This window comes from Chiloscyllium plagiosum, chromosome 13 (assembly GCF_004010195.1).
Source record: "Chiloscyllium plagiosum isolate BGI_BamShark_2017 chromosome 13, ASM401019v2, whole genome shotgun sequence".
NCBI lineage: Eukaryota > Metazoa > Chordata > Chondrichthyes > Orectolobiformes > Hemiscylliidae > Chiloscyllium > Chiloscyllium plagiosum.
In genome coordinates this window covers 46,274,759-46,302,445 of record NC_057722.1, presented here as the reverse complement: position 1 = coordinate 46,302,445, position 27,687 = coordinate 46,274,759, and the positions used below count along the sequence as shown (strand labels likewise).

The 27,687-nt window shown below is 39.0% G+C and overlaps 1 protein-coding gene across 2 annotated transcripts in view; it reads left to right on the top strand.

The window, feature by feature from the left end:
* Positions 1–27,687, top strand: part of dis3l2 (DIS3 like 3'-5' exoribonuclease 2) — a 300,765-nt gene that overhangs the window by 119,049 nt on the left and 154,029 nt on the right. For both annotated transcript variants that reach the window (XM_043702288.1, XM_043702289.1), the window contains 3 exons: positions 578–657; positions 14,207–14,319; positions 22,401–22,508. In XM_043702288.1, coding sequence (XP_043558223.1) covers positions 578–657; positions 14,207–14,319; positions 22,401–22,508 — 301 coding nt within the window. The remainder of the gene's footprint in view (positions 1–577; positions 658–14,206; positions 14,320–22,400; positions 22,509–27,687) is intronic.

Genomic DNA, 27,687 nt, shown 5'->3' with positions numbered 1-27,687 from the left:
AATTAAATCTGCTTGGTATAATTTTAAAAGATGAATCATATAATTGACTGTCTCTACTGCTGACTGTCCAAAAGGCTAAAGTTTAAGTAGCTATGTGCTCCATTTGTCAAAGTAATGAAGTAATATTTGAAAGGGTGCTGTGTCATCTTGATTGAAGTATGAAAAAATTATCTTTGGGTAGTTATCTTTTCTTTGTTTTGCTAAAACTGATCTAAGCTTCAACCCTCCCACCCCATTTATATTTTATTGACCATCCAAAACTCCAGTGTCACATATATCGAGATGCAAGAAATGAAATATATCTTTACAAGTGTTAATATTCTAGCAAGGATCATTGCTTGTGCTTTGAAGAGTTGTATCCTTTGTTCTAACAGCAAGGTCCAGAAATTTCCTTTGAAACTTAAGAAACGTTGAGATTAAAGTTGTGATTGACAAAACAGAGTTTCCGTGTCAATATTTTTGAAGAATGTACAGACTATGCATTCTTAAACATCTAATAGTTTTCTAGAAACATTGTCTATTTTTGGTTAGTTATGAAATACTACAAGATGAAATAAATTTGCCATTTATTTTAAAGGAAAGAGTGCATATTCACAATTGATCCAGCCACTGCGAGAGATTTGGATGATGCATTGTCTTGTCGCGAACTTCCAGATGGTATGTTTTTTTTTAAACACTTTTTTTTCTGCAATGCATGAATGAAATTTATTGTTCCTTTCTATAACATTTGAGAAGAAATATAAAACACTTAAGAATGGTCAAACCACATGACTTCTAAATCGATTTGCAGTGTCGTGTTTTTGTTAGTATGACTGAGAAAACAATGTGGCGTAGGTTTTGTAGTCAAGAGTGAAGTGATATTACTTGCCACTAAATTTGAAGAAAGCTCGACATAATGATCCAACAACTTCTGTAAGATGATTTGCCCTTTCCTGACAGCAGTTCAAACCTGTCATCAAGTCAAGGGTATGGTTTGGCATGCAGCTCCCAGTGATATCAACAAGCAGCTAATCACACCAAAGTATCCATGCACAGCAAAACGAGGGTGTTAAAAATCACTTATTCTTTACTGTTAATGTTGAATTTTAGCTAGTAACATAAATGGTTATGATTGAATTAAAAGACAAACTGAAATAAAACAGTTTTTTCAAAACATTTTTAAATAAAAATATATGTACTTTTTAAACTTCATAATGGAGAAGCTTTCTATTCCAGTTTTGTTAAATTGCTTGATTACTTCTGGAGAGACCTCAAGATCAGACGCTGATAGCACTTTCTGAAACCCTGCATTATCTTGCACATGTGTGGACTCCAGCAGTTGCTGCCAGGTTCAGTGTGGTAATGACAGTGAATATTGATGGTTTTGCCATCATTACTTTCTAAAATCCAAGCGTACAGCTTGCAGGTGAAAAAACTCCAAATGTGTCATTCATTCTTCTGGAAATAAAATTACTATTTGCCTGTCATCTCCAGAATATTCTATTTTATAGTAAGTAACTGGATGCATATAATGATTTTGAACATTTATAAATAATTTTTAATGCATATTACAAGTATGAAAGATCATTCATATGTTGCATACATTTTAATCTTTCATAAAAGTTGGCTTGAAAGAATCCTCATTGGAGGATGCTTAAATTGTCAAAAAGGTAAGAAGGATATAGTGCAACTGCTGTTAATCTGAAAACAAAAACACACAATGCAAAAAATGCACAGCAGGCTAGACACATCTGTAAAAAGACCACACTACTTTATGACTGGGTGTGTATAGATCAAAGGCGTCTTAACCGACCTTTCCTTGACTGCACTATTATTTCCTGGCATGTATATTATAAATTAATATAGTTCAGTGATTTATAACTAATAAAGACTCAGGGAAAAAAATTGTTTTTGGGGGAGAAAAGAAGCGTTCCATTTCCATGGCATGAGGCTGTGGTACTGCTGCTGAAATTGTGAAGCAGTGCAATGATTAAACTCGTTCACCTTCTGTGACATTGCCAACAATGAGTCAGAGGATAGAGTCCATCATTAATGTGTAGCTGATGTCTCTGTGGAGTTACTGACGTTATTGTCTTTTGCACTGTAACTCATTTTGAGTATTATGGTAACAGTCATATATGATTCTCTGTCCTATGACATCTTTATCTCATAATCATGAATTCATTACTAAATATTAAAATTAAATGAAATAAGTAATTTGGTTAAAGTGAGAATTGAAAATTCAAGATTACTTATTTAATTTTGTTTTAAATACAATTCTTTAATCATTTTAAAAATATAAATTATTTGAATGTAATAAAGTTATTTAAATATGACAAGTAATCTGATAAAATAGAGGAATGTTAAAATAACCATCTTTTAAATGACTTGGATGTGCACAGAATTTAATTGGTGTTGAATTTTAAATAGTTTTACGTACTTATGTAAATTGATATTTTAAAGTGAATTACTTCATTTAGCGAAGTTATGGGGCGAGAAATTGATGCCTTAGGTTCAAAATGTAATATCAAACAGAACAAAAAATAATTTGGAAAAATTAAATGAGTTTAAAGGAGCAACATCTAAGACTTTTGGATTTCTGTCCTCAGATATTTTAAGCAGGCTGGGTCTGGAGAAAGATATCTGCCTATGAATCCACTCACTGCTCCCTTCCTCTTATTTCCACTTAAACTGCTATCCACTGACCTTTTCCTGGCTTCCATGTTTGATATATTGCAGACAGCTCTCTTTCTTTTGGTACCCCTCAAATACTTGTGTCATTCAAAAGTTTGTCATTATATCTCTACTCAAAGCAGAATCCTTTGTCCTTGCAACCTATCATACCATCTCCAACTTCCCTTTCCTCTCCACAAGCTGCTCCAAAAAAGCTTGTAAACATTCCACATACTCATCTTCTTGAGGTCCGCTACCAACTTGATTATGCAGGTCGACCTGCATTTTGAAGTCCCTTATGAGTATTGTAATACTGCCTTTCTTGCATGCCGATTCTATCTCATGCCTATTCTATCATATAGCAAAAGCAAACTTGATAGGAAGCTGGGAATAACTAGGAGAAAGTGAGGACTGCAGATGCTGGAGATCAGAGTTGCGAGTGTGGTCCTGGAAAAGCACAGCAGGTCAGGCAGCATCCGGGGAGCAGGAGAGTCGATGTTTTGGACATAAGCCCTTCATCAGGAAGGAGTTCTATCTCCTGATTACTTCCTTCCCTGCATCCTGTTTATTGCTAGGCAGTCTATACATAACTCCCATAAGTGTCTTTTTCCTATGCAGTTACTCATCTCTGTCCATATAGATTCTTCAGCTTCATCTCTAATTCACTTCTTCCTATTGCCTTATTAGTAAGAAATGAAATTAAGTTATCACCACTCTTCCTTCCTATCTGCCTGTCCTTTCAATAGGATGCATATCCTTGCACTCTTCCTTCCTTGCCTTCCTTTGAGAACTAAGGGTACAATTCATCTGGCCCTGGTTCCTTACCCATATGTAAGGCGATTGGTCTCTATTATGAAGGTGTAAGGGGCACTGTACCTTTAAGAGAGTGAAAAGCTAGCAGAACTACCTGACAGCACCAAGTGTTCTGAAGAAGAAATAATGTAACCTTTTGCTCCAGCAGCTTGGGTAGCTGGTTGCCTGGAGAGAAAAACAAATTTGAATTAGGCCAATCAGTTTAAATTATACCCCCAAAAAATACCAACCTCCAATCAAGTTTGAATTTAGTACATTGACAATATTAAAAGCCAATGACACAATCGAATGCTTTGGGAGTCCAATGCTTTGGGGGTATAAGACAATGAAAAATTGAACAGCTAGCAAAAGACCAACAGATATAGGCTGCCAGTCAAAACCAGAAATTTGCACAGAGAAAAACATCAAGATAGACCTAGAGAGCAGCTCTATAGAGGAAGATATAACGAGAAGATTCGACAGCTGGCTGGTTTTTAAAATTTGAATTTTTCAGTAAATCTTAATCAGGGGTTTTATCGGACTAGTATTTTAGAAGGGAAAGTAAAAGATAGGTGAGAGGAAGGAGTTGAAATTGTTGTTAGTTAATTATTCTTTGTTATACTTTAAGAAATGAAGTTGTTAATTTTTACTTTAAATAGTTCTTGACCTCTCGGATTTTCACAGATTATTGCATGGGATAAATCTTTTCTGTGTTGCTGGTTTAACTTAAGCAGGAGATTTTACCCTGTGTCATAACAGTTTGGGGCTTGTCCGGGATTTGAATGGTATCGGTTGGGGGCACTTTTGTCCATGATTTGAACAGTTTGGGTATTGGATTTGTGATTTGCACAGATTTAGACATATTTTAATAAATTTGGGGTACAAAAAAGCCCAGTAAATTTAAACACCTGCAGGTTAGTGTCCTAGATCTTTAAATAAAACGTAGGTGAGACCATTTGTTTTGTTTCGGTGACTTGTGGTTGATTAAATTAAAAGTGAGAGAAATGGCTCTTAAAATTTCTAAAGAATTTCTGGGATTTGAAGATGATTCTCGAATTTTCTACATGAGCTTAGAAGGAAAGAAAAAGGCCATACTTTTAGAATTAGCAAATAAGTTAGATTTGGGTTTAACCAAAGACGAACGTAAAGCTGAAATTGTACAGGAATTACCTCAAATACTTAGGTGTGTCAGAGAAACAGACAAGTGCAGAAGAGGTAGAAAAACTTAAATTACAATTGAGGAAAATGGAGTTAGAAGATAAACAAGAGAGAAAGGGNGAGAGAGAGGAAAAAGAGAGAGAAGGTTCTTAGCTGAGCAAAGAGAGAGAGCGAGAAGAAAGAGAGAGAGAAGAAAGGGAGAGACAAAAAGAGAGTATTTGAACGTGTGAAGTTGGGACTTCGTCAGCAAAGTTAACAGGATGGAGATTAAACGAGAAGGTAGTGATATACAGAGGAACCTCGATTATCCAAATATCAATTATCTGAATTTTGGATTATCTGAAGAGGATCTCAAGATCCTGATAGAATCATTATATCAAAGAGGTGTTTCAACACTAATCACGTCTTTTGTTTACAATGACTAAAAATGAACTCAACTTACTGAAATGCTGCTGAGAATTGTCCGGACATCAATAGGAGCCCAGGCACCGTCTTCAAATGACTGACCGCCTATCCTTTCTATCTCTCTCTTTCTCTCTCCCTCTCTCTTCCCACACTTTTTCCCTGGAGTTCTACATAAGGATGTACCCTAAACCCCACTTCTGCAGATAGTCTCTCCAAAATTGTCCTATACAGGGCAAAGGTGAACCTGTCAGAAAATTGCAGTTAGAAGTTGTGTGTGTGGCTGTTTGTGTGTGTGTGGCTGTGTGTGTGTGTGTACACGCACGTGCACGCTATTTTGAGACTCACCCCACAAAGGCAGCAGCAGTCTTACAGTCCAGCTGCCCCTGGAGGGAGGTGAGGTGGGGGGGGCTCGCGCATAGTGTGCTGCTGCCTAGTCTGCTGAACAGGGAGTGGACTTAACAAGTGCACACTGTGTGAATCCCATTGAACTCAAGGGGGCAGGGAGTGAGGCTTTAGCAATGCAGTAGGTCCCTACCACACAAGTGTGTGTCTTTGCTCAGAAACAAACCCTAAGTCAGAGCAAGGGAGCAAGGCAGGCAGAGCGAGGAAAAAGGAAACTGCAGAAAACTCCGAGCCCCAGTGGAGAGGCATTGAATTAATTAACCGAATAATCAATTATCCAAAGGAAAGAGTGCCCGCCCATCTCGTTTGGATAATCAAGGTTCCTCTGTATACAAATATGTCAAAACTCTGCCACATTTTGATGAAAAAGATGTTGAAGCCTTTTTTTTATCTCATTTGAAAAATTGGCTAGGCAGATGGAGTGGTCCAATGATTTATGGGTGATGCTAGTTCAGACTAAATTGGTAGGCAGAGCTAGTGAGGTATTTGTCACGCTGTCAGATGAGGGGTCAAGAGATTGTGAAGAGGTTAAGCAGGTTATTTGAAGTACTTATGAATTGGCACCAGAAGCATACAGACAACAGTTCAGAAACACAAAGAAGGAACCAGATCAGACTTATGTTGATTCAAAAGAATTAAACACAGTCATTTTGATCAATGGGTGCATGGTCTTAAAAATAGGCAAGACCTTTGAGGCCTACGAGAGGTTGTTTTGCTGGAGGAGTTTAAAAACTCACTTCCAGAAATGGTAAGAATTCACGTGGCGGAACAGAAAGTCAGGAAGTGCGAAGGGCAGCAGAATTTGCAGATGAATACATGTTGGTGCACAAGACAACCTTCTAGCCAGAATTTCGTCCTGTGAGGGATACAAGTTGGGAGAAGTGGTGATCCCACACTACAAAACCAAGGGTAGAATTTAGCACAGGATAAAAAAGAAGCCCAAGAGGGTGAACAGGAGGTGAAAGGCCTCAGGTGTTTTCACTGTAATGGACTGGGACATAGAAAATTACAGTGTTGGTGGTTTCAGAAGGGTACTGGGATAAACTATTTTCACTGCTAGAAGGTGGGACATGTATAGTCACAATGCTGGTCATTAAAGAAAGGGACTGTGGGATAAGATATGGTAAAAGGAGCTAAGCCAGTGGCATTGGTGAAGGTAGTAAAGGAGACTTCAAGAAGAGCTGAGGAGTTGCAGGAGAGTGCACAGCCTAGGCAGGGGCTGGATATGGAGTTAGTACCTGATCTCGACAAGGAATTTGCCTCTGTGGGTAAAGTTAACTCAGAAAGAATAGGGGGAGAAGGACAAAACATTATAATTTTTAGAAGTACAGGATCTAACCAGTCGCTATAACAAGGGATGAGCAATTATGCACTCTTTCTGATTTGTTACCAGAGAGTGTGGTAATTTGTGGGATAGATGGACAGAAATTTAGTGTTCCCCTATGGAAGATTAGGTTGGAGTGCCAACTCAAGACTGGGGAAGTTACAGCGGGAGTGATTGACAAAGTATCAGTTCCATGAATTCAGTTTGTTTTCGGGAATAATCTGGCAGGATCCAAGGTGGAGAAGCCTAGGGATGACTAATAAACTGAGGAGTTAAAACAGAAATATCCTGGTATTTTCCCAGACTGTGTGCTAACCAGATCTCACTATCATAAGTCACTGCACGAAGCGAAAAGTAAAGAGAAAGTTGAAGGAGTTGAGGTTCAGTTAGTGGATACCCTGTTTGACATAATGGTGCATGAGAAACCTAAACAGGCAGAGGGTCAGACAGAAATGTTTACTCCTGAAAGGCTAAGAGACTTGCAACAAGACAATAAAAGTTATATATGTGGATGCGTGCTCTGAAAAGGAGGCAGAGAATATTCCAGAGGTTTATTATCTGAAAGATAAAATCTTGAGGGGGAAATGGAGGCCATGGCAGATTAGTGCCGAGGAGAAATGAGCCCAAGTGCACCAGATTGTGTTGCCAGTAGCATACAGAATGCAGTTGAAACATTTGTTACTGCAGTATAAGGACATATGTAAGAATCAGATGGGGAAGACTAATGCTATTGTACATGAAGTACATGGGAATACTGCTCCGATAAAACAACATTCCTATCGGCTTAATCCTTTCAAAGCTAGACAGGTCCAGATGGAGGTGGAAGCCATGCTCGACAAGAACATAATTGAACCAAGCCAGAGTGAGTGGAGTTCGCACATCATCTTAGTTCCCAAACCGGACAGTTCTCAACGATTCTGCGTGGATTATCGAAAAGTTAATGCTGTTACAAAATCGGACTCAAATCCAAATCCTAGATTGGAGGAGTGTATCGAGAAAGTCGGATAAGCCAGTTCATCACCAAGTTGGACTTAATGTGTGGTTACTGGCAGGTACCTTTATCCAAGACGGCGAAAGAAATTTCTGCATTTTTAACCCCAAATGGGCTATATCAATTTAAAGTGATGCCCTGTGGAATGAAGAATGCACCTACCACATTCCAAAACTCATGAACAGAATTGTGGCTGGGTTAACAAATTGTGCAGTCTATTTGGACGGTGTAGTAATCTTTAGTAAGTCCTGGAAAGATCACATGGTACAATTGGCAGAGCTCTTTGAATAGCTACGAGAAGCAAAACTGGTGATAAACTTAAATAAAACTGAATTGCGAAAGCAGAGGTGATGTTCTTGGGACATAACATTGGTCATAGAAGGTTAACCCCAAGGAATGCAGAGGTGAAGGCATCGAGGAATTTCCACTACCAACCTCAAAAAAAAGAGTTGTTTCAGTTCTTAGGACTCAGTGGATTCTATCGGAAGTTTGTTCCAAACTTCAGCAGTGTAGTGGCATCGTTAACCAATTTGCTGAAGAAGAACACAAAGTTTCAGTGGATAGAACAATGCAAGGAGGCAGTCAACCACTTGAAAGCCATATTAACCACCAAACCAGCTTTAACTACGGCAAACGTTTTAAAACTTTTTAAAGTCGCCATCGATGTGAGTGACATAGGAGTTGGAGCTGTACTCCTACAGGAAGATGAGGATGGGATTGCACTGCCAGTTGGCTACTTTTCGAAGAAGATCAACATCCACTTGAAGAAATACTCCACGATCGAAAAAGAACTATTGGCCTTACAACATTGTTCGTGACATAGACATTAAAATGTGTCGGAGACGGTTGTGTACACAGTTCACAATCTGCTTACATTCTTACAACATTTTAAAGACAAACATATGAGGCTATTTTGTTGGAGTCTTATGTTACGAACTTTTACTTAAAAAAATTGTACATGTTATGGATCATAAGAATGTAATCGCAAATGCGTTATCGTGGAGTTAACTAATAAAGTTTAGATGAGATTTGTATTTATTTAATGTTCTATACATATATAAAGTTAAATGTGAAGAAGTTAAGGTGAACTTAGATTAAAGTTATCATTATGTTAGGGTAATGTGTTTAAAGAATAGAAAAAAATGAAGCCATCTTTTCATTATGATGGTTCATTACTTTCTGAAAGGGGGAGATTTTATGAAGGTGTAAGGGGTAACAGTCCCTCCATTTATTATAATAATAATAATATGAGCAATATTTATATAATTATAGTTAACTATTATTACTCTATTGTTACTAAACTCAGAAATTTCCCTACATATTCGCTCCTCTAACCATCTCCCACTTTTCAGATATTTGTAATATATACCTAACAATGTGACTATCCCTTTTTTTGTCATAAGCTCGACTCACATTAACACATTTGATTCTTCATTTTAGTATATCATAGCTCTTCACAGCTGTAATTGATTGGTCAATAAAGCTGCACCTCATCTTTTTATCACCACCTCTATCTTACCTGAAAACTTGTAGACATAGAGCTGACAGGCTTGCCTCTCGTTGAGCCAAATTTCCATTAATGATAATGAGCTGCCATCTGTCTATCTGCATTTGCCACTTGGTTTATCCCGGTACCACCTTTCCCAGAACTGGTCCCAATACCCCAGAAGTCTGCCCACTCTCCGACACCAGCTTTTCAGTTGTTCTATTCTCCTGTGCTGTGCTCACTAGCATATGGGACTGGAGAGATTACTGCTATGGAGACCTTATCTTTCAAACTCTTACCTAAAGTCTGTTTTCCAAACATTATCTGCAGTCCTCCCTGTCATTGCTATCAATGTGGACCACAACCTCTGGCTGATCACCCTTTGTTAGAAAAATGTCTGCAGTCATTCTGTTGTACCCTTTAAGATGGCACCAGGGAGGCAGCATACTGTCCTGGGAGTCACATCAATTGCTGCAGAAATGCCTGTTTGATCTCTTGGCGATGGAATCCCATATCCCTATTGCTCCTCTTCTCTTCTCCTTCACCCTTAGTTTAGCTGAGCCTTTCATTGTGCCACTAACTTAGCTCTGCTTGCACTCTCCTAAGGAACAATTGCCCTCGCTAATTTACAAAATGAGTGATGATTAGGAAACAAGATAGATTCAGAGGTTTCCTGCAATAGCCATCTAGTTTTCGTAGACTGCCTAGCGGTGACCAATTCCTCTTCTGTCTGGGAAACAGTAAGGATCAAATGCTGGAAGCCAGAGTCAATAGATGTGAAGCTGGAAAAGTATAGTGGGTTTGACAGCATCCGAGGAGATGGAAAGTGAATGTTTTGAGCCAAAATGTTGACTTTACTGCTTCTTGGATGCTGTCTGACTTGTTGTGCTTTTGCAGCTTCACTCCTTTTTCTGTATGCTTTAAAGCTGTGATGTGACCACATCCCTCAACATGCTATCCATGTAGTTCTCTGCTTCGTGGATGCACAGCAGTGACTCAAACTCTAAACCTGGAGCTTAAGCTTGTTAAACCTGTGATACTTCCTGTAGATGTATTTTTCTGAAATACATGATGTATCCATGAGTTCATACATCCCATGGGAATTGCAGTTCATTTGGCCAAACTAATTTACAACTCTGTAAATTTGGAACATGGTGGAAGAAGCCAAGGGCTTTGATATAGAGTGAATAGTCAGAGACATTTTCCCAGAGCAGAAATTACAGTCACAATGGGGCATAATTTTAAAGGTGATTGGAGGAAGGTTCAGGAAAAATGTCAGAGGTTGGTTCTTTACACTGAGAGTGGTGAGTGCATGGAGAGCACTGCCAACAATGATGGTAAAGTCAGATACATTAGAGACACTTAAGGTCTGACTCTTGGATAGGCCAGTGCATGATAGTAAATTGAAGGTATGTAAGTTTGTTTGATCTTAGAGTAGGAAACAAAATCAGCACAACATCAAGCGGCTATACTGTATTGTCCGATGTTCTATTACGTCTTCAAGTACTTATGAAGTACATGATCTAAAAATTTGACAGGTTCAAGCTTTCATATGTTCCAACAGATGGCTTGAGTGATGGGTAAATCCTAAGAAACTAGTATTATGCTTGTGGATTGGACATTATCTCAAAACATATGAGATAATGAAGGGACCTACAGGCATGTTAGCCTTACCATGATAGTAGCTGAATTATTAAAGAGCATCCAAAGGATGTATAAATGATATATAATATATATACACACTTACATAAATATGTAACTCTGATGGTGGGCAACTGTGATTTAGAAAGAAATCATGGAAACAGTAGCAGAAGTTCTGACTGAAATAATTTTTTTAATGAGTAAATTATGTCCTGTGGCTGGGGTTATTAGCCAGTTTGACTAGAGCTTTGTATTTTGAAGTAATATTGGTGGTTGAGACCATTATGATATAATTCAGAAAACTTTGCCATATTAGTAACAAAAATAATTTCAGCTCAAGAATATATGCTTAATGTTGGCTCATCTACTTTGTGTTGCAATATGAAATAACTGTTGTACCTTTGAATTAAACTGAGCACCTGTTGCTCTGCATTCTTCAATTAATTTTCACTTTCTGTATTCAGCACTAAATCATGGCTGACATTTCTATGAAGTATTAAGGATGAACCCTACGTCAGAAGCATCATCTATTTTTTCTGGTGTTAAACCAAGCCCCCATTTATCTGCTTAGCTGAAAGTAAATGATCTCTCAGCTCTAATTCAAAGAAGAGTACGAGAATAATCTTGGTCGCCTTGGCCAACATTTCTTCCTAAATTAACTCAAAGGAAACAGATTATCAGATCATTATCGCATTTTTGAATTTGTGGGTGTTTACAGGGCACAAATTGGCTCCTGTGATTCCTATGTTACAGCTGTGAGTACACTTCAAAAAGTACTACTTTAACTATAAAGTGATTTGAGATGTCTGGTAGTCATGAAAAGCGCATGTAAATATAAAATCTTATTTTAAATTGTAATTCAACTATCAAAGCTTTTAAGCAAAATGTCAAAACAAAACCTTTCCTTCCAATTCGATCTTACAAAATTCAGTTTTCAAATTTTACAACTACATTTTGGTTGAGGGAACTGAAGAATATTTTTCTTCTACTTAGTTTCCAGAACATTTATATTGGTTCCATAAAATGAGTGGAAAGTAACTTGTTGGGCTTATTAAACTTGGCAATGTTGTGCAAGTTGCATCAAAGGTTTGAATGTAATTTAGAAATAAACTTCTCATTCTGATATTCTGGTTTGTATTTTTCCTCATTTGGAATTAATGTGCCAGGAGTCCAAAGCAAAATTAATGGTAGAAAACTGGCATGTAAATTACTTAAATCTTCAAAATGTTTGTTTCATATTATGAATAATCAAGAGTTCTAAACATCATTTATGGATGATACTTGTATTTATTCAAAGCAATGAATCCTAAAAATACATCACATGGATCTCCAGAAGTAAAGGCAGTATCATTTTTTTCCCGTGTATTATGCAAGAAATTTTTATATATATAGATTTATATTTCTGTGTGTTTGGAGTTGAGTGGGAACATCTCCGGGCAGACCAGCTAGAAATCTCTTCTTTATTCATTCAGTTATAGTATTTGGGTGTCATGTGCAAAGTAGCATTAATTGTCCATCCTTCAGTGTTGGTTTATAAGAATAATGTGATGAGCTTTATCACTAGCCTTTAGAGAACCAGGCTGCAGCTGGACAACATAACTGTAAAACAGGAATAGATTGAATTGAAATTGACACTGTCAGTCGCTGGGAGGTCAAAGAGTTGAATCTTGTTATTAGGATTTGAGAGGCAATGGAATTGCAGAAGCCTTTTGAAATTCATGGGACATGGGCATTGCTAGCCGCCAGCACTTACTGATGTTCCTAGTTGCTCTTGAAAAGGTGGTGGTGAGCAGCCTTTTTGAACTGTTGCAGTTGATGTGCTGTCGATTGATCCACAATGCCATTAGGAGTTTGACTCCGTGCTCGTGAAGAAACGGCAATATATTAAGTTGGAGTTGAAGTCACGAGACTAAACTTGCCAATACATTAAATACAGGGACTCTGGTATGAGTATTAGTAATATTTTTGGGTACTGTACCAGGAGTGTATTTTGAGTCAGCATACAAAAATTGTCCTTTTTCCAAACTAAAAATGAGTGTTTTGGGATGAATAGGATTCTCCTCCTTATGTGTTTAAAAAATCTTTGAATTTGTATTATAAGTAGATGATTTAATGTATTTATTTTAATTTTCATTTCTTTTAATAAATTTCAGTTTTATTGTTAAAGCAAAATCTGCAGCATTGCACACTAATATTTCAGTGAGAGACCACTTTGTTAAAACCAAAACAAATCAAAATATGATACTTCAAGCCAAGTTTCAGTCTGGGATATGACTTGTCTGTAAAAACATTTGTTGGGATCATAACAAGGGGTGTCAGCAACCAGGAATATTATGAAATCCACAACGTAATTGAAAACGCAGAGGGCCAGTGCACACAAAATGTGCGTAAAATGAGACAAACACTTTGAAGGTATAATCTAAAAGGCTCTTCTGCACTGTAACAATTCTCTGATTCTGTTTCAAGATGATTGGAGGTACTGAAGCTCTGTTTCTCATCTCTTCTCTCCTCCTTTTAAACGCTTCTTAAAACCGACATCTTTGATATTAGGAATGATTAAAAGCTTTCTCAATCGGCGGCACGGTGGCTCAGCAGTTAGCACTGCTGCCTCACAGAACCAGGGTCCGAGGTTCAATTCCAGCCTCGGGCAACTGTCTGTGTGGAGTTCGCACATTCTCCTGTGTCTGTGTGGGTTTCCTCTGGGTGCTCTGGTTTCCTCCCACAGTCCAAAGATGATAAGGTCAGGTGAATTGGCCATGCACCATTGCCCATCGTGTTAGCTGCATTAGTCAGAGGGAAATGGGCCTGGGTGGGTACTCTTCGGAGGGTCAGTGTGGACTAGTTGGGCCAAAGGGCCTGTTTCCACGCTGTAGGGAATCTAATCTAATCTAATCATTGGTTCAGTGTTAGTTCTTTGATTATGTTTTCACTCCTCTCCTAATCTATATCTGAGGCTGAACCAGATTGGTTCACACCCCATACCTGTATAAATCTGAAGTAAAATTCTAACTCTATATTCTCCATTATATTCTCAAGCTCCACAATGTGTCACATTTTTGTTTGAAACACTTAAGCATGCTTTTGTTACGTTTTGTTATATCATGGGGAGGAGTACTGTAATGGTAATATTACTAGACTAGAAATCTAGAGAGGTAGACAAATGTTCAGAGGATATGGGTTTGAATACCATGGCTGATTGTGAACTTTGTATTCGATAAAATCTGGAAGTTAAAATCTGTCTAACTGCGATCGTGTAACTTTTGTCAATTGTCACAAAAACACATCTGGTTCAGCAATACTCTGTGCATATAGATTGTATACTCATTGATGATATTTGTCATAATTTATTCAAAAGGAAACTTTGAAGTTGGAGTGCATATTGCAGATGTGAGTTACTTTGTTCATGAAGGGACTGCTCTTGATACGATGGCCAGTAAGAGGGCAACCAGCGTCTACTTGGTTCAGAAGGTAAGGAATGTGAAGTTAAACCAATGATGATCAGTGTAGAGAAATAGTTAATAGTTATCTAAAACCGGTTTTAAAAATTAGGAGTGCATTGTAACAAAAGTACAGATAAGTTAATCTCTTAAACATACCCTACAAATGAGTTTATCAGCTGATGGATAAATTCAGTTCCTGAACATTTAAGTGTGCACTCTTTTACTGTGAATGATACAGGTAAGTAAACGGAACTTACAAACACATAGCTTACACTGCTTGAATAAAAATAAGTTATTAAAATTTTGAATTATTAATCATTTTCAGTTTACATATACGTGAGAGGTTTGCAGTGTTGAGGGTTTTCTACTTAAAACTGTTCAGAATACCATGTGTCAAATTGTACTCAAATGATTGAAACTAATTTTTTCTGTACTCCATAAAGTATTTACAACCACTTAAGCCTTCTCCATGTCTCTTTTTTTAATGGAATTAATACATCCTCATATTCCTCTCTCTTTCGTATGCTTTAGGTAGTTAACTCTCATAAGCATCCATTACTTTTACTCCAACTACTCCTTTGGTAGTGAGTTCTACATTCTACTTATTCTCTGGGCAAACAGGTTTCTCCTGATTTGGATTTTTTAGTGACTATCTTGTATTATGATTATAGAAAGGGGCAAAAATATAGAGTGGAATTAAGGCAGGACTTCAATTATTCTGATATAATTTGATATATTGATTGTATAAAGGGCAGAGAGGGGGAGATATTAAGGAGAATTTTGTCAGTATGTTTTAAACCCAACATGAAAGGAGGCATCGATGGATATAGTTCTGATTAGTTAAGATAGGTCAAATGGATCAAGTGTTATTGGGTAATATTTAAAGACTAGTGATTCTTTAGCATAGAGTTTAGATTAGGTGTGGAAAGGACATGGACCACAATAGAGTAAAATAATTAAGGACCCATTTCCACAGGGTGTAAAAACATTTGGTTCAAGTATATTGGAAGCAAAACGTTAAAGATGGTAGAACAAGTTAGAAAAGCAATAGGGGTCCCTTATAAGTATGCTCCTAAAGATGAAGTCCTTCACCCAGTGGATTGATTGGCAAAGCTGGGTTTATTCTCCTTAGAGAATGTTGAGAGGAAACTAAATGAAGAAAGACTGTTCTCTTTGGTGGGGCCCAGAACCAGTGGGTGCTGATATATTGCTCAATGGGAAAATGAGGCAAAACCTTTTTCTGCAGAATATGCTGGGGATCTGCCTGAGAATGGATGTGAATTAAATCTTGGGGTTCAACAGTGAATTGATGGGTATCAAAAGAGAAACAAAGTTACAGGATTCTGGATAAAGGGCAAGTGAAAATAGCCAAACTCCTCTTACGAGGAGCGAGTGTGGATACAATGGTCTCTGTCTTTGTTGAAATTACTTGATGATGGACAGCCAATAAATCTGGTTTTCACCCTTGCTATGTTTCTGTACCCTATTTATAGGATGAAGAGCAGAACTATTCACTGTAACCCATGTAGTCTAGCCAAACTCCTATTTAACTTTAATGTATTTCACCTATAGAAGTAAATCCCACTGTTTTGTATTTTTTATTTAGGGATTGATTATCCTACATCACTATTTTTAGTGGTCTCTGAATCTGTAATATTCTATTCCTGTACTCCATTTACAGTTATATTTCATGAATTATGTGGCATCTTATTCTAACAAAGTGTACTACCTACTTAGCTACATTGAAGTTAACTTGACAGTTGCACACTGTTCTGCGAGTTTATTCATGCCTTCCAGTATTTTGTTACAATCCTTTTCCAAATTAACTACATCTCCCAATTGAAAGTCATCTACAAACTTTGAAATCATACTTTTGATTCGCGTATCAAAATTGTTTATGTAAGTAGTGAACAGCAGTAGACTCAGCATCAGTCTTTGTGGCTCAACATTTCTCACCCTTGCCAGTCAGAGTAACTACCTTTCATCAAAAAGTTATTTCAAATAATTCATTGAGGATGATTAAATATGACTTATACATTCGAATCTGACAATTAAAATGCATATGGATGGGTATATGAATAGAAAGGGTTTGGAGGGATATGGGCCAGGTACTGGCATGTGGGACTAGATTGGGTTGGGATATCTGGCCGGCATGGACAAGTTGGACTGAAGGGTCTGTTTCCATGCTGTACATCTCTATGACTCTATGAACCGACCACTCTGTATTACCTTTTCAGTCTCTAGATAGATTTGTAATATCTGTGAACAATTGATTAAGGATCTTTCTCATTTTTATCACTGATGTTAAGTTAATGAGTTCATCACTCCCTTTGTTATAAACATGTTTATATTACAAATATTGTGCTTTGTATACATAATTTAAACTTTTCAATTGGATATATTTATCCTACACTCTGTTCACCATTTTAACTGTCTCTCACTGTTTATCTACTTTTTTGTCAATAAATGTCTTCAGCTTATTTTCTTAAGTCTATTTGCATCTCCTTTAAATAATTTTTCTTCAATTTATTACTCTAATTTTTGTCTTATTTACGCTGTTGGCAATATTTATCTTACTATGGTGTGATTGTTGTTGCCAAAATATTCCCCTATGTTCACTCCTCAACACTCTTTTCTAATTAATTTCCCAGTATAAACCAAATTTGTGTTGAATTCTTGTCTTAATGAGAGCCACTTCTAATTAGAAAAAAAATCATTTAAAATAAAAATTAATTTAATCATACTTTAAGTTCAATTAAAGAGAAAAGTGCAGCAAAGAAGTCTAGTTTCTCTGTTGACAAGTATTTATAGAGAAGGAGCAATTGGGTAGATAAGGTTTCTAACTAAATGAATAATGCATCATTACATGTATTTCACTTTGGAATTGCTTCATCCCATAATCAATGACTGAAAAGGGCAGATTTTTTGATAACTGATAACATTTGATTATGTTTTCAATAGCTAATTGATCATCAAAATTACCTCTTCTGTTAACTGTTCAATTAACCAGAAATTGATTGCAACATAGAATTGAACTTTTGGTTTTAACAGAAATGCTCTTTGGAGCTCACTATAAAAATATGAAAATCTTATAATTATAAACTATAAAATTATTAATTATAAAACATTAATCATTTCAATTCATTTAATTTGTAGAATTTACATTCTCTGAGAAGTTTAGAGTTTGATGCCTTGAGAGATGAAACGATTTGCCAAATTGGTGAAACTTGACTGCCAATGCTATTGAACAATGTCTGTTCAAAAAATGAACAAATATATCATTATTTTCATGTCACTTAATCAACAGCTTGATGTTTTTAAAACTTTGTCTCCTTGCTGGCACTGAGGAAATAGGAGCAGGGCTAGGACAGTTGGCTGCTTATCCCTGCTCTACATTCAAGTAAATTTTGGCTGAATTTCTACCTCAGTGCAATATTCACCCGCAATCCTCATATCCCTTGATATCTAGAAACCTAACAATCTCTCCCTGAATACACTCAACAATGAAGCCTGCATACCTCTATGGGGAAGAGCATTCCAAAGATTTAACCTCCTCTGGGTGAAGAAATTACTTGTTAGCTCAGTCCTAATTGGCCTACTCATTATTCTAGACACCCCAGTCAGGGGAAACACCCTTGCTATCCAGCTTATTAAAACCTGTAAGAAGTTTGTATACTTCAATGAAATCATTTCTGATCCATCTAATCTCAAGAGGGTATAGGCCCCATCTCTTCTCTCAGAATATTCTAACTGCTGTTCTCAGTCTGCTGAATCTTTACTGCACACTCTCTTTAACAAGTAAATTCTTTTGGTGTAAGTTTGCTCACTGAGCTGGAAGGTTTGTTTTCAGACGTTTCATCACCATACTAGGTAACATCAGTGAGCCTCCGGTGAAGCACTGGTATTAGTGATCTGCTTTCTATTTATGTGTTTCAGTTTCGTTGGGTTGGTGATGTCATTCCCTGTTATTTTCTCAGAGGGTGGTAAATAGAGTCCAAGTCAATGTGTTTGTTGATAGAGTTCTGGTTGGAATGCCATGTTTCTAGGAATTCTCATGTGTGTCTCTGTTTGGCTTGTCCTACAATGGATGTGTTGCCCAGTTAAAGTGGTGTCTTTCCTCATCTGAATGTAAGGATACTAGTGAGAGTGGGTCCTGTCTTTTTGTGGCTAGTCGATGTTCATATATTCTGGTGGTCGGTTTTTTTCCTGTTTGTCCAATGTAGTGATTGTTACAGTTCTTGCAAAATATTTTGTAAATGACGTTCGTTTTGCTTGTTGTCCATATAGGGTCTTTCAAGTTCATTAGCAGCTGTTTTAGTGTGTTTTTGGGTTTGTGGGCTACCATGATGCCAGGAGATCTGAGTAGTCTGGAAGTCATTTTTGAGATGTCTATGAAGTAGGGGAGAGTGGCTAGGGTTTCCGGATGCGTTTTGTCTGCTTGTTTGGGCTTGTTGCTGAGAAATCGACAGACTGTGTTCATTGGGTACCCATTTTTTTTTAATACGCTGTATAGATTATTTTCCTCTGCTCTTTGTAGTTCCTCTGTGCTGCGGTATGTGGTGGCTCATTGAAATAATGTTCTAATGCAGCTTCATTTGTGGGTGTTGGGATTCATCGCTTCTGTAGTTCAGTATTTGGTCCGTATGTGTTGTTTTCCTGTGGACGCTGATTTGAAGTTCCCTATTGGCTGTTTGCTGTACTGTGAGTTATCACCTCAGGAAATGACATCACCAACCTAAGGAAACCTAAACACATAAATAGAAAGTGGGTCATAACACCAGTGCTTCACTCTAGGCTCACTGATGTTACTGAGTATGGTGATGAAAAATCTGAAAATTAACCTTTCAGCTCAGCAAGCAAACTTACATCCACAACCTCAACCTGAGCTACAAATCTTCTCAAAGCTCACTCACTAAATTCTTTCTTAGTTAAAGAGTTGCAAAACTGTATATGATGCTCTAGATGCAATCTCACCAAGGTTCTATTCAGTTTCAGCAAGTTTTCACCTCTCCTGTATTCAAATCCTCTTGCCAGAAAGACCAATACAGCATGTTTTTAATATTTACTCACGGAATGTGGGTATTGCTGGTAAAAACAGATTCCTTGCCCTTTCTGGATTACCCATGAACTGAATGGCTTGTCATATGATTTCTGAAAACAGTTAAGAGCTACATTGCTGAGAGCCTGAAAATGCCTGTGGGCCAGACCAGGTCGGGATGATCGTTTTCCTTCCCTAATGGACATTAATGAACCGTATGGGTTTTTATGATAATTGATGATAGTTTCATGATCACACTCACTGAATCCAAATTTCAATTCTAGATTATGTCTAGAGGTGCTGTGGTGGGATTTGGACTCATCTCCCTAAGAGGCTTAACATGCTTCTCTGGATTGCTAAACCAGAGACATTATCACGATGCCATTCTAATCGCTTGCTGTGCCTGCATGTTAGCTTTCAGTCACTTTTGACCAAGAAAGGTACCTTTGGCCATCAACACTGTAATCTCTATTTAAGAACTACTTTGTTTTTCTGTTTTTCCTACCAAAGTTGACAATTCCATATTTTTCCACATTCTATCCCGTCTACCATGTTCTTGCCCACTTACTCAGCTTGTCTAAATATCCTTGAAGACTCACAATTCACATTCCCACCTAACATTTTGTCATCAGAAAGCTTGAAAGCATTACATTTGGTCCTCACATACAAATTATTGATAAACTTTGTGAATAGCTGGAGGGCAGGCATTAATCTTTACAGTACCACAGTAGTCACAGCTTGCTAACCTGAGAATGAGTCATTTATTCTGTCTGTTAACTAATTCTCAACTCATGAACATACTCCCAATTCCTTGCACTTTTAACTTTCCTTACTAACCACCTATATGGAATCTTATCAAAAGCTTTCTAAAAACTCAAATACACTGTACCCACTGATTCTGTGTCATACCTTCTGCTAGTCACATCCTCAAAAAGCTCAACAAGTTTGTCAAACAGGCTTTTCCTTTCATATATCCATGTTGTCCATTTTTCTTAAAGGTCTAATTATCAAAGGCTTCAAATAGATTCCAACTTACAAATGGTTCCTACCAATGTTTGCTACCCTTGCTGTTTCTTAGCTCCATCAAATTGATCCTGCACTTTCTTGGATTCTAATTGGTTTAGCTTGTAGACCAGTGATTTGCACGATAAATCAGGATCAGTTTCATTTATTTTACCGATGGAGGCTTACAACACGTGCGATTCCAAAGATATATTAAATATAACTGAATTAAACAGACATAATATTTTCATCAAGAAAGATCCATTTTTTGGGTATGCATCTGAGGAAATTCCAGGTTATGATTCTTTCGTGGGATGTGGCATCTCTGGCGAGGCCATCCCTAATTAACCTTAAACTACGAGGCTTGCTGGTCATTAAAGAAGACAATTAAAAGTCAACCATGTTGCTGAGGGTCTGGAGTTACATGTAGACTATACTATGTAAGGATGACAGATTCACTTTCTGAAACTAGGTGGTTTTATAAATAATTAATGAGACTTGTATTTTGGCTTGCTTAATTTTCCAGATTTATTAACAACTTAGTTGCTTCCAAGTGGAATTTGAACACCTGCCCCTAAAGCATTAGTTTGGGTCTCTGAATTACTGGTCCAGTGTCATTACTAATGCACCACTGTCTCCACCTACAGAGTTTAGTAGGAATTAACCCATTTATTATCCATTGTTTATCTTCTCGTTCTTTCCAATCCGGCTACTTCTATCTCTAAACCTTTATGACCCTGTTACCTCTAGTCTTGCTGTCTGCTGCCATTCACCATCTCGCTTCTTTTACAATCACAAACTGTTTCTCTCCCAAGTTCACTGCTGATCAACTCTCTATGAGCCTGACAGCAGAATATGCTACAAAGAGCCAGTCTGTCTTTGCAAGAGCAGCTTCTTACTGACGATGACAGCTCTACTTATGAGGGCAGCTTTTCTCTGACTGATTGGCCCTCTTGAAGTTTCAAGGGCTTTTGGATGGCATTCAGGGATAAATTCAGCAACTGTACCCATATGTTTTGATCAGATTTGCTCTGCCCAAAGTGTGCTCCTTGGCATATGGTGAATCCTGAGCTGATCTTGATAGCATTTTTCAGTAGTAGGCAGGACAAGGAGGTAGGTGCTAAGTCCAGGAAGTGAAACTGCACTGTTGGTTTATTCCAAGCCATAGGCTTGCCATCTGGCTAACTAAATTAACCAGCCCACTTTATTCCCATAGAAAAACTAAAAATAAGTAAGCTTCTCTGCTATAGCAAACAATGTAGCTGGGAGGAAAATACCTAGGAATAATATATACAAAAGTATTTGTGATGTGTGTGTATATTTGTCAATAAACCTTTGCATTAATGTTCAAAATCTTGTTACCCTGAAACTCCAACTGATCACAGTAAAATCATTTAAATTTAAATGTGTGAAATTATGGAGAAATAATGACTTAGAGTGAAGAATTAAATGGATTTAGAGCCAATATTGAGAGGAACATAAGGGCCCAACAGCAAGAAAGCCAAATAGGCAACGCAGACTGGGGTTTTAGCAATTGGTTTACAATTTATTTTACTCTTTCATTGAGCAGTGGTGAGAGAGATCAGCTGTTACTTGTAAACAAATCCATGCTATTAAATGTAGAGAGATCCACTTTTTGTGGTTCGATCTATGAAATGTTTTTTATATCTCTGGGATTGGGAGAAGGTAGATAGGGAGAAACTGTTCGCACTGAAAAGGATTAGGAATAAGAGGGCACAAGTTTAGAATGATATGCAGATGCGAGAAAAAAATGTTTTCAGCAAATGGTTCAGCAAGTCTGGAATGCACTATCTGGAAGTGTAGTGGAGACAGAGTTAACTAAGGCATTCAAAAGGAAATTAAATAATTATTTGAATAGAAGCAAGGTGTAAAAGTATAAGGAAAACTGTCATTGTGCAGACACAATGGACTGAATCAGCACTCCTGTACTGTAACAATTTTGTTGTTAGACAAGAACACTCATTGACATGAATACAAGGGTGATCTTTTGTCGGACCTTTAATTATTTAAACTTATCTTCATTTCCTCTTGGTTATGTTCACTTACAGGTTATCCCAATGCTTCCTAGGCTTCTCTGTGAAGAGCTCTGCAGCTTGAATCCAATGCAGGACAAACTGGCCTTTTCTGTCATTTGGACATTGACTCCCCAAGGAAAGGTACAGGTTTTATTCTTTCTTTTAAAGTTAATCTAAACGGTACTGACTATGACAGACGTAGGTGCTGCAGCTGGTTATGAGATTATGGTCTGGCAGAAAGAGCATTCCAAACTTTGAATACAGGCTTAAAGCAACACCCAATTGCTTCATGAGAGCAAATTGTCCTGATTGCTGTTTGATTACAGGACCACTCTTGGTGCACCTGTAGGGATAGCTCCATCAGAGTTGCTACTAACGAGAAGACTCCACACCAGATTAAATCTGATCTTCCTGGACCTGGGAATGGAGAGGGTGAATGGTATCAGGAATGCCAATGCTGGACCAACAACTACACTAAGCGAAAGAGGCAGTTTACTTCAAGTGACCAAGTTTGAAGTAGGAACCATGGGAATGGCCCTACTTGGCTAAGATGAGAGGTCAGGTCCAATGACGTGTAAGGATTGGATTGGTGTGACAGTCCTGAACAAGCATATGGAAGTTGCATATTTGCAAACAATGTCAGAGCAAAATGTGCCCGGCTGCTCAACAGCCTTTCCGACTGTCCCAGAACCCCTGGGTTCTCCCTCTCTGTCAAGGAGAATCTGAGGTGGACATGGCAGATGTCACCACCTTGATGCCTTTGCTGCTGAAGAAATTTCCTTTGAGACGCTCCATGCATAAGAAGTGAGCTACTATATCAGAGTTGAAGAAACCTGATCTCATGCTAAAATGCTACAAAATAAAACAAACCAGGATATGTCCTCTGACTAAGAGGGGGAGAGATGCAGTGATTGTAACAAGATTAGCCAGGTGGACCTCATAGAGATTAACAACCCAATCAGGGAGCCCTGGCTGACTAATGAGAACAAGAGTGTCAGACATCCTGTTGACTCTGAGGGCTGGCTCTGAGGGAGCTGGATCAGTGTCAAGGACTCTCCATTTGTAAACAAAGTATAACTTAGTGACTGGATACTGGCCTCTGTGGAGTTATTTCATACCTGAAATGTTAATTCTGCTTTCTCCACAGATTTGCTAGACCTGTTGAATTTCTCCAGCAATATCTATTTTTGTTTCAGATTTCCAGCATCCATATTTTTTTTGATTTCTTTAGATTTCAAACAGATCTAGCACTTCAAAACTGGGCATCCATGAGGTGCAGTGGGCAATCCATAGTGCCAAGCTTGTATTTAGCCACAATGTGTAACCTCATTGACTGACCCATCCTCCACTCCTGCCATTAAAATCAAGTCTGTTCCAATGAAGAATATGGCATGGCAGAAACAGCACCAAATCGACCAAAAGATGAGGAGTCAACTGGATGAAACAATTGTGCAGAGCTACTTACATGCCAAACAGTGGAAGAATAATGAAATAAACTGGGCTAAGTGATCTGACAACCAACAGATCAGATGGAAACATGGCAGTCCTCCCACACCAGCAATGAATGGAGACAGACAGTTAAACTACTAACAAGAAAAGGAAACTCAAAGAATATCCCCACCATTAATGTAGGGAAACCTGAAACTTAATGCAAAAACACAGCTGAAGCATCCTGCAGTGAAAAGTGCAAAGTGAACAATCCATCTTGGCCTCGTGCTAAGGGTCCCAACGTCACAGAAGTCAGCTGTCAGCCAATTTGATTAATTCTACATTATATCAAAATATTGCCAAAGGTACTGGATGCTCTAAAAAAAAATGTGCTTGCACTGCTGCTGAAGATTTGTACTCCAGAGCTAGCTGCATCCCTCGTCAAAGTGTTCCAGTACTGCTGCAATGCCGGCATTTAACCCACAATGTAAAGATGGAAAAATATAACCTAGTGCATTACACAACTTAATCTACTCTCAATCATCAGGAAAGTGATGCAAGGTGTCATTGACACTTCCAGCAAATGGTATTTACTCAGGAATGACTGGTTCAATTTGGGTTCCATAGTGCCGCTCAGTTTCTGACTCCATTACTCTCTTAGTCCAAACAGGGACAGAAGAGCTGAACACCAGAGGTAATGTGGAGTAATTGCCTCGACATCAAGTTGTCATTTAACTTCAGTATGGTATCACATAGCAAAAGCAAACTTGATAGGAAGCTGTGAATAACAAGGAGAAAGTGAGGCCTGCAAATGCTGGAGATCAGAGTCGAGAGTGTGGTGCTGGAAAAGCACATCAGGTCAGGCAGCATCCGAGGAGCAGGAGAATCGACGTTTCAGGAAAGAGCCCTGCATCAGGAATGATGAGCAGGTCATTCTTGAATAAATGCCACCTGTTGGCAGTGTCAATGACACCTTCCATCACTTTCCTGATGATTGAGAGTAGATTAAATGGTGGTAATTCACTAGGTTATATTTTTCCATCTTTTTGTGGACAATTCTTTACATTCTGGGTTAGATGCCAGTGTTGCAGCTGTACTGGAACAGCTTGGCTAGGGATGGAGCTAGTTCTGGAGTACAAATCTTCAGCAGCAATGCAAGCACAGTTTTTGGAGCATCCTGATGACACCAAAATTGGAGGTGTAGTGGATAGCGAAGAGGGTTACCTCAGATTACAACAGGATCTTGAACAGATGGGCCAATGGGCTGAGAAGTGGCAGATGGAGTTTATTTCCGATAAATGTGAGGTGCTGCATTTTGGGAAAGCAAATTTTGGCAGGACTTTATACACTTAATGGTAAGGTCCTCGGGAGTGTTGCTGAACAAAGAGACCTTGAAGTGCAGGTTCATAGCTCCTTGAAAGTGGAGTTGCAGGTAGATCGGATAGTGAAGAAGGCGTTTGGTATGCTTTCCTTTATTGATCAGAGTATTGAGTACAGGAGTTGGGAGGTCATGTTGCGGCTGTACAGGATATTGGTTAGGCCACTGTTGGAATATTGCATGCAATTCTGGTCTCCTTGCTATCGGAAAGATGTCATGGAACTTGAAAGGGTTCAGAAAAGATTTACAAGGATGTTGCCAGGGTTGGAGGATTTGAGCTATAGGGAGAGGCTGAACAGGCTGGGGCTGTTTTCCCTGGATTGTCGGAGGCTGAGGGGTGACCTTTTAGAGGTTTATAAAATTATGAGGGGCATGGATAGGGTAAATAGGCAAGGTCGGGGAGTCCAGAACTAGAGGGCATAGATTTAGGGTGAGACGGGAAAGATATAAAAGAGACCTACGAGGCAACTTTTTCACACAGAGAGTGGTACCTGTATGGAATGAGCTGCCAGAGGAAGTGGTGGAGGCTGGTACAATTGCAACATTTAAGAGGCATTTGGATGGGTATATGAATAAGAAGGGTTTGGAGGGATATGGGCCGGGTGCTGGTAGGTGGGACTAGATTGAGTTGGGATATCTGGTCGGCATGGACGGGTTGAACCGAAGGGTCTGTTTCCACTCTCTACATCTCTATGACTCTCGAGCTGGGAATAAATCATGACTGAGAGTTTCAGCAATATGTTTGCTTGTAGCTGATACCAGAAAGGCTTCCTATAGAGTTTTCCTATGCAAAGCTCATTCACACATTCATATGATGTTGAATCATTATGGATCCTGTACCCAGATCGAATATAGAAGTATCACAGTTGTTTTAAGCACCAGAGGAAAATGGTTGCAGTTGTTGGAAGTGAATTAGTCCTGGGAAATTACTGTCGGAGTTCCTCAAGGTAGTGTCCAAGAGCCCACCAATCCTTGACAGTATCATCAATGGCCTTCATTCTGTCAAACCATCAGAAGTGGGAGTATTCACTCACGATTGCTCAATTTTCAGCACCAATCCTGACTCCTAAGACAGAAGCAGTCCATGTCCAAATGCAGCGAGACGTGGACTGTTCAGTGGCAACGAACATTGGTACCAAAGAAGTGCACTGGCCATCTCTTAACAAGAGAAAATGTATTCCAGATTCACTTTGCTTTCAATGGTATTAAAATCATTGAAACCTCTTCTGCCGACATCCTCGGGGCAATATTGACAGAAACCGAACTGAGTTAGCCATATGAATGTTGTGATTACAAGAACGGGTCAAAGGATAGCAATTCTGCAGCACTTAACACAACTTCTAACTTCTCAAAACATGTGCAAAGTCAGGAGCATAATGGAATAATCTCCACTTGCATGAATGAATGCAACTCCAAAAGCACTCAAGAAGCACAATACTATCCTGGACAAAGAAACCCACTTGATTGAAACCACATCAACTACCTTCAAATTTTAGAGGTAAAAACAATGACTGCAGATGCTGGAAACCAGATTCTGGAATAGTGGTGCTGGAAGAGCACAGCAGTTCAGGCAGCATCCAAGGAGCTTCGAAATCGACGTTTCGGGCAAAAGCCCTTCATCAGGAATAAAGACGTTGAGCCTGAAGCATGGAGAGATAAGCTAGAGGAGGGTGGGGGTGGGGAGAAAGTAGCATAGAGTACAATGGGTGAGTGGGGGAGGGGATGAAGGTGATAGGTCAGGGAGGAGAGGGTGGAGTGGATAGGTGGAAAAGGAGATAAGCAGGTCGGACAAGTCTGGACAAGTCATGGGGACAGTGCTGAGCTGGAAGGGTAGAACTAGGGTGAGGTGGGGGAAGGGAAAATGAGGAAACTGTTGAAGTCCACATTGATGCCCTGGGGTTGAAGTGTTCTGAGGTGGAAGATGAGGCGTTTTTCCTCCAGGCATTTGGTGGTGAGGGAGCGGCGGTGAAAGAGGCCCAGGACCTCCATGTCCTCGGCAGAGTGGAAGGGGGAGTTGAAATGTTGGGCCACGGGGCGGTGTGGTTGATTGGTGCGGGTGTCCCGGAAATGTTCCCTAAAGCGCTCTGCTAGGAGGCGCCCAGTCTCTCCAATGTAGAGGAGACTGCATCGGGAGCAACGGATACAATAAATGGTATTAGTGGATGTGCAATTAAAACTTTGATGGATGTGGAAGGCTCCTTTAGGGCCTTGGATAGAGGTGAGGGAGGAGGTGTGGGCGCAGGTTTTACCGTTCCTGCGGTGGCAGTGGAAAGTGCCAGGATGGGAGGGTGGGTTGTAGGGAGGCGTGGACCTGACCAGGTAGTCACGGAGGGAACGGTCTTTGCGGAAGGCGGAAAGGGGTGGGGAGGGAAATATATCCTTGGTGGTTGGGTCTGTTTGGAGGTGGCGGAAATGTCGGCGGATGATTTGGTTTATGCGAAGGTTGGTAGGGTGGAAGGTGAGCACCAGGGGCATTCTGTCCTTGTTACGGTTGGAGGGGTGGAGTCTGAGGGC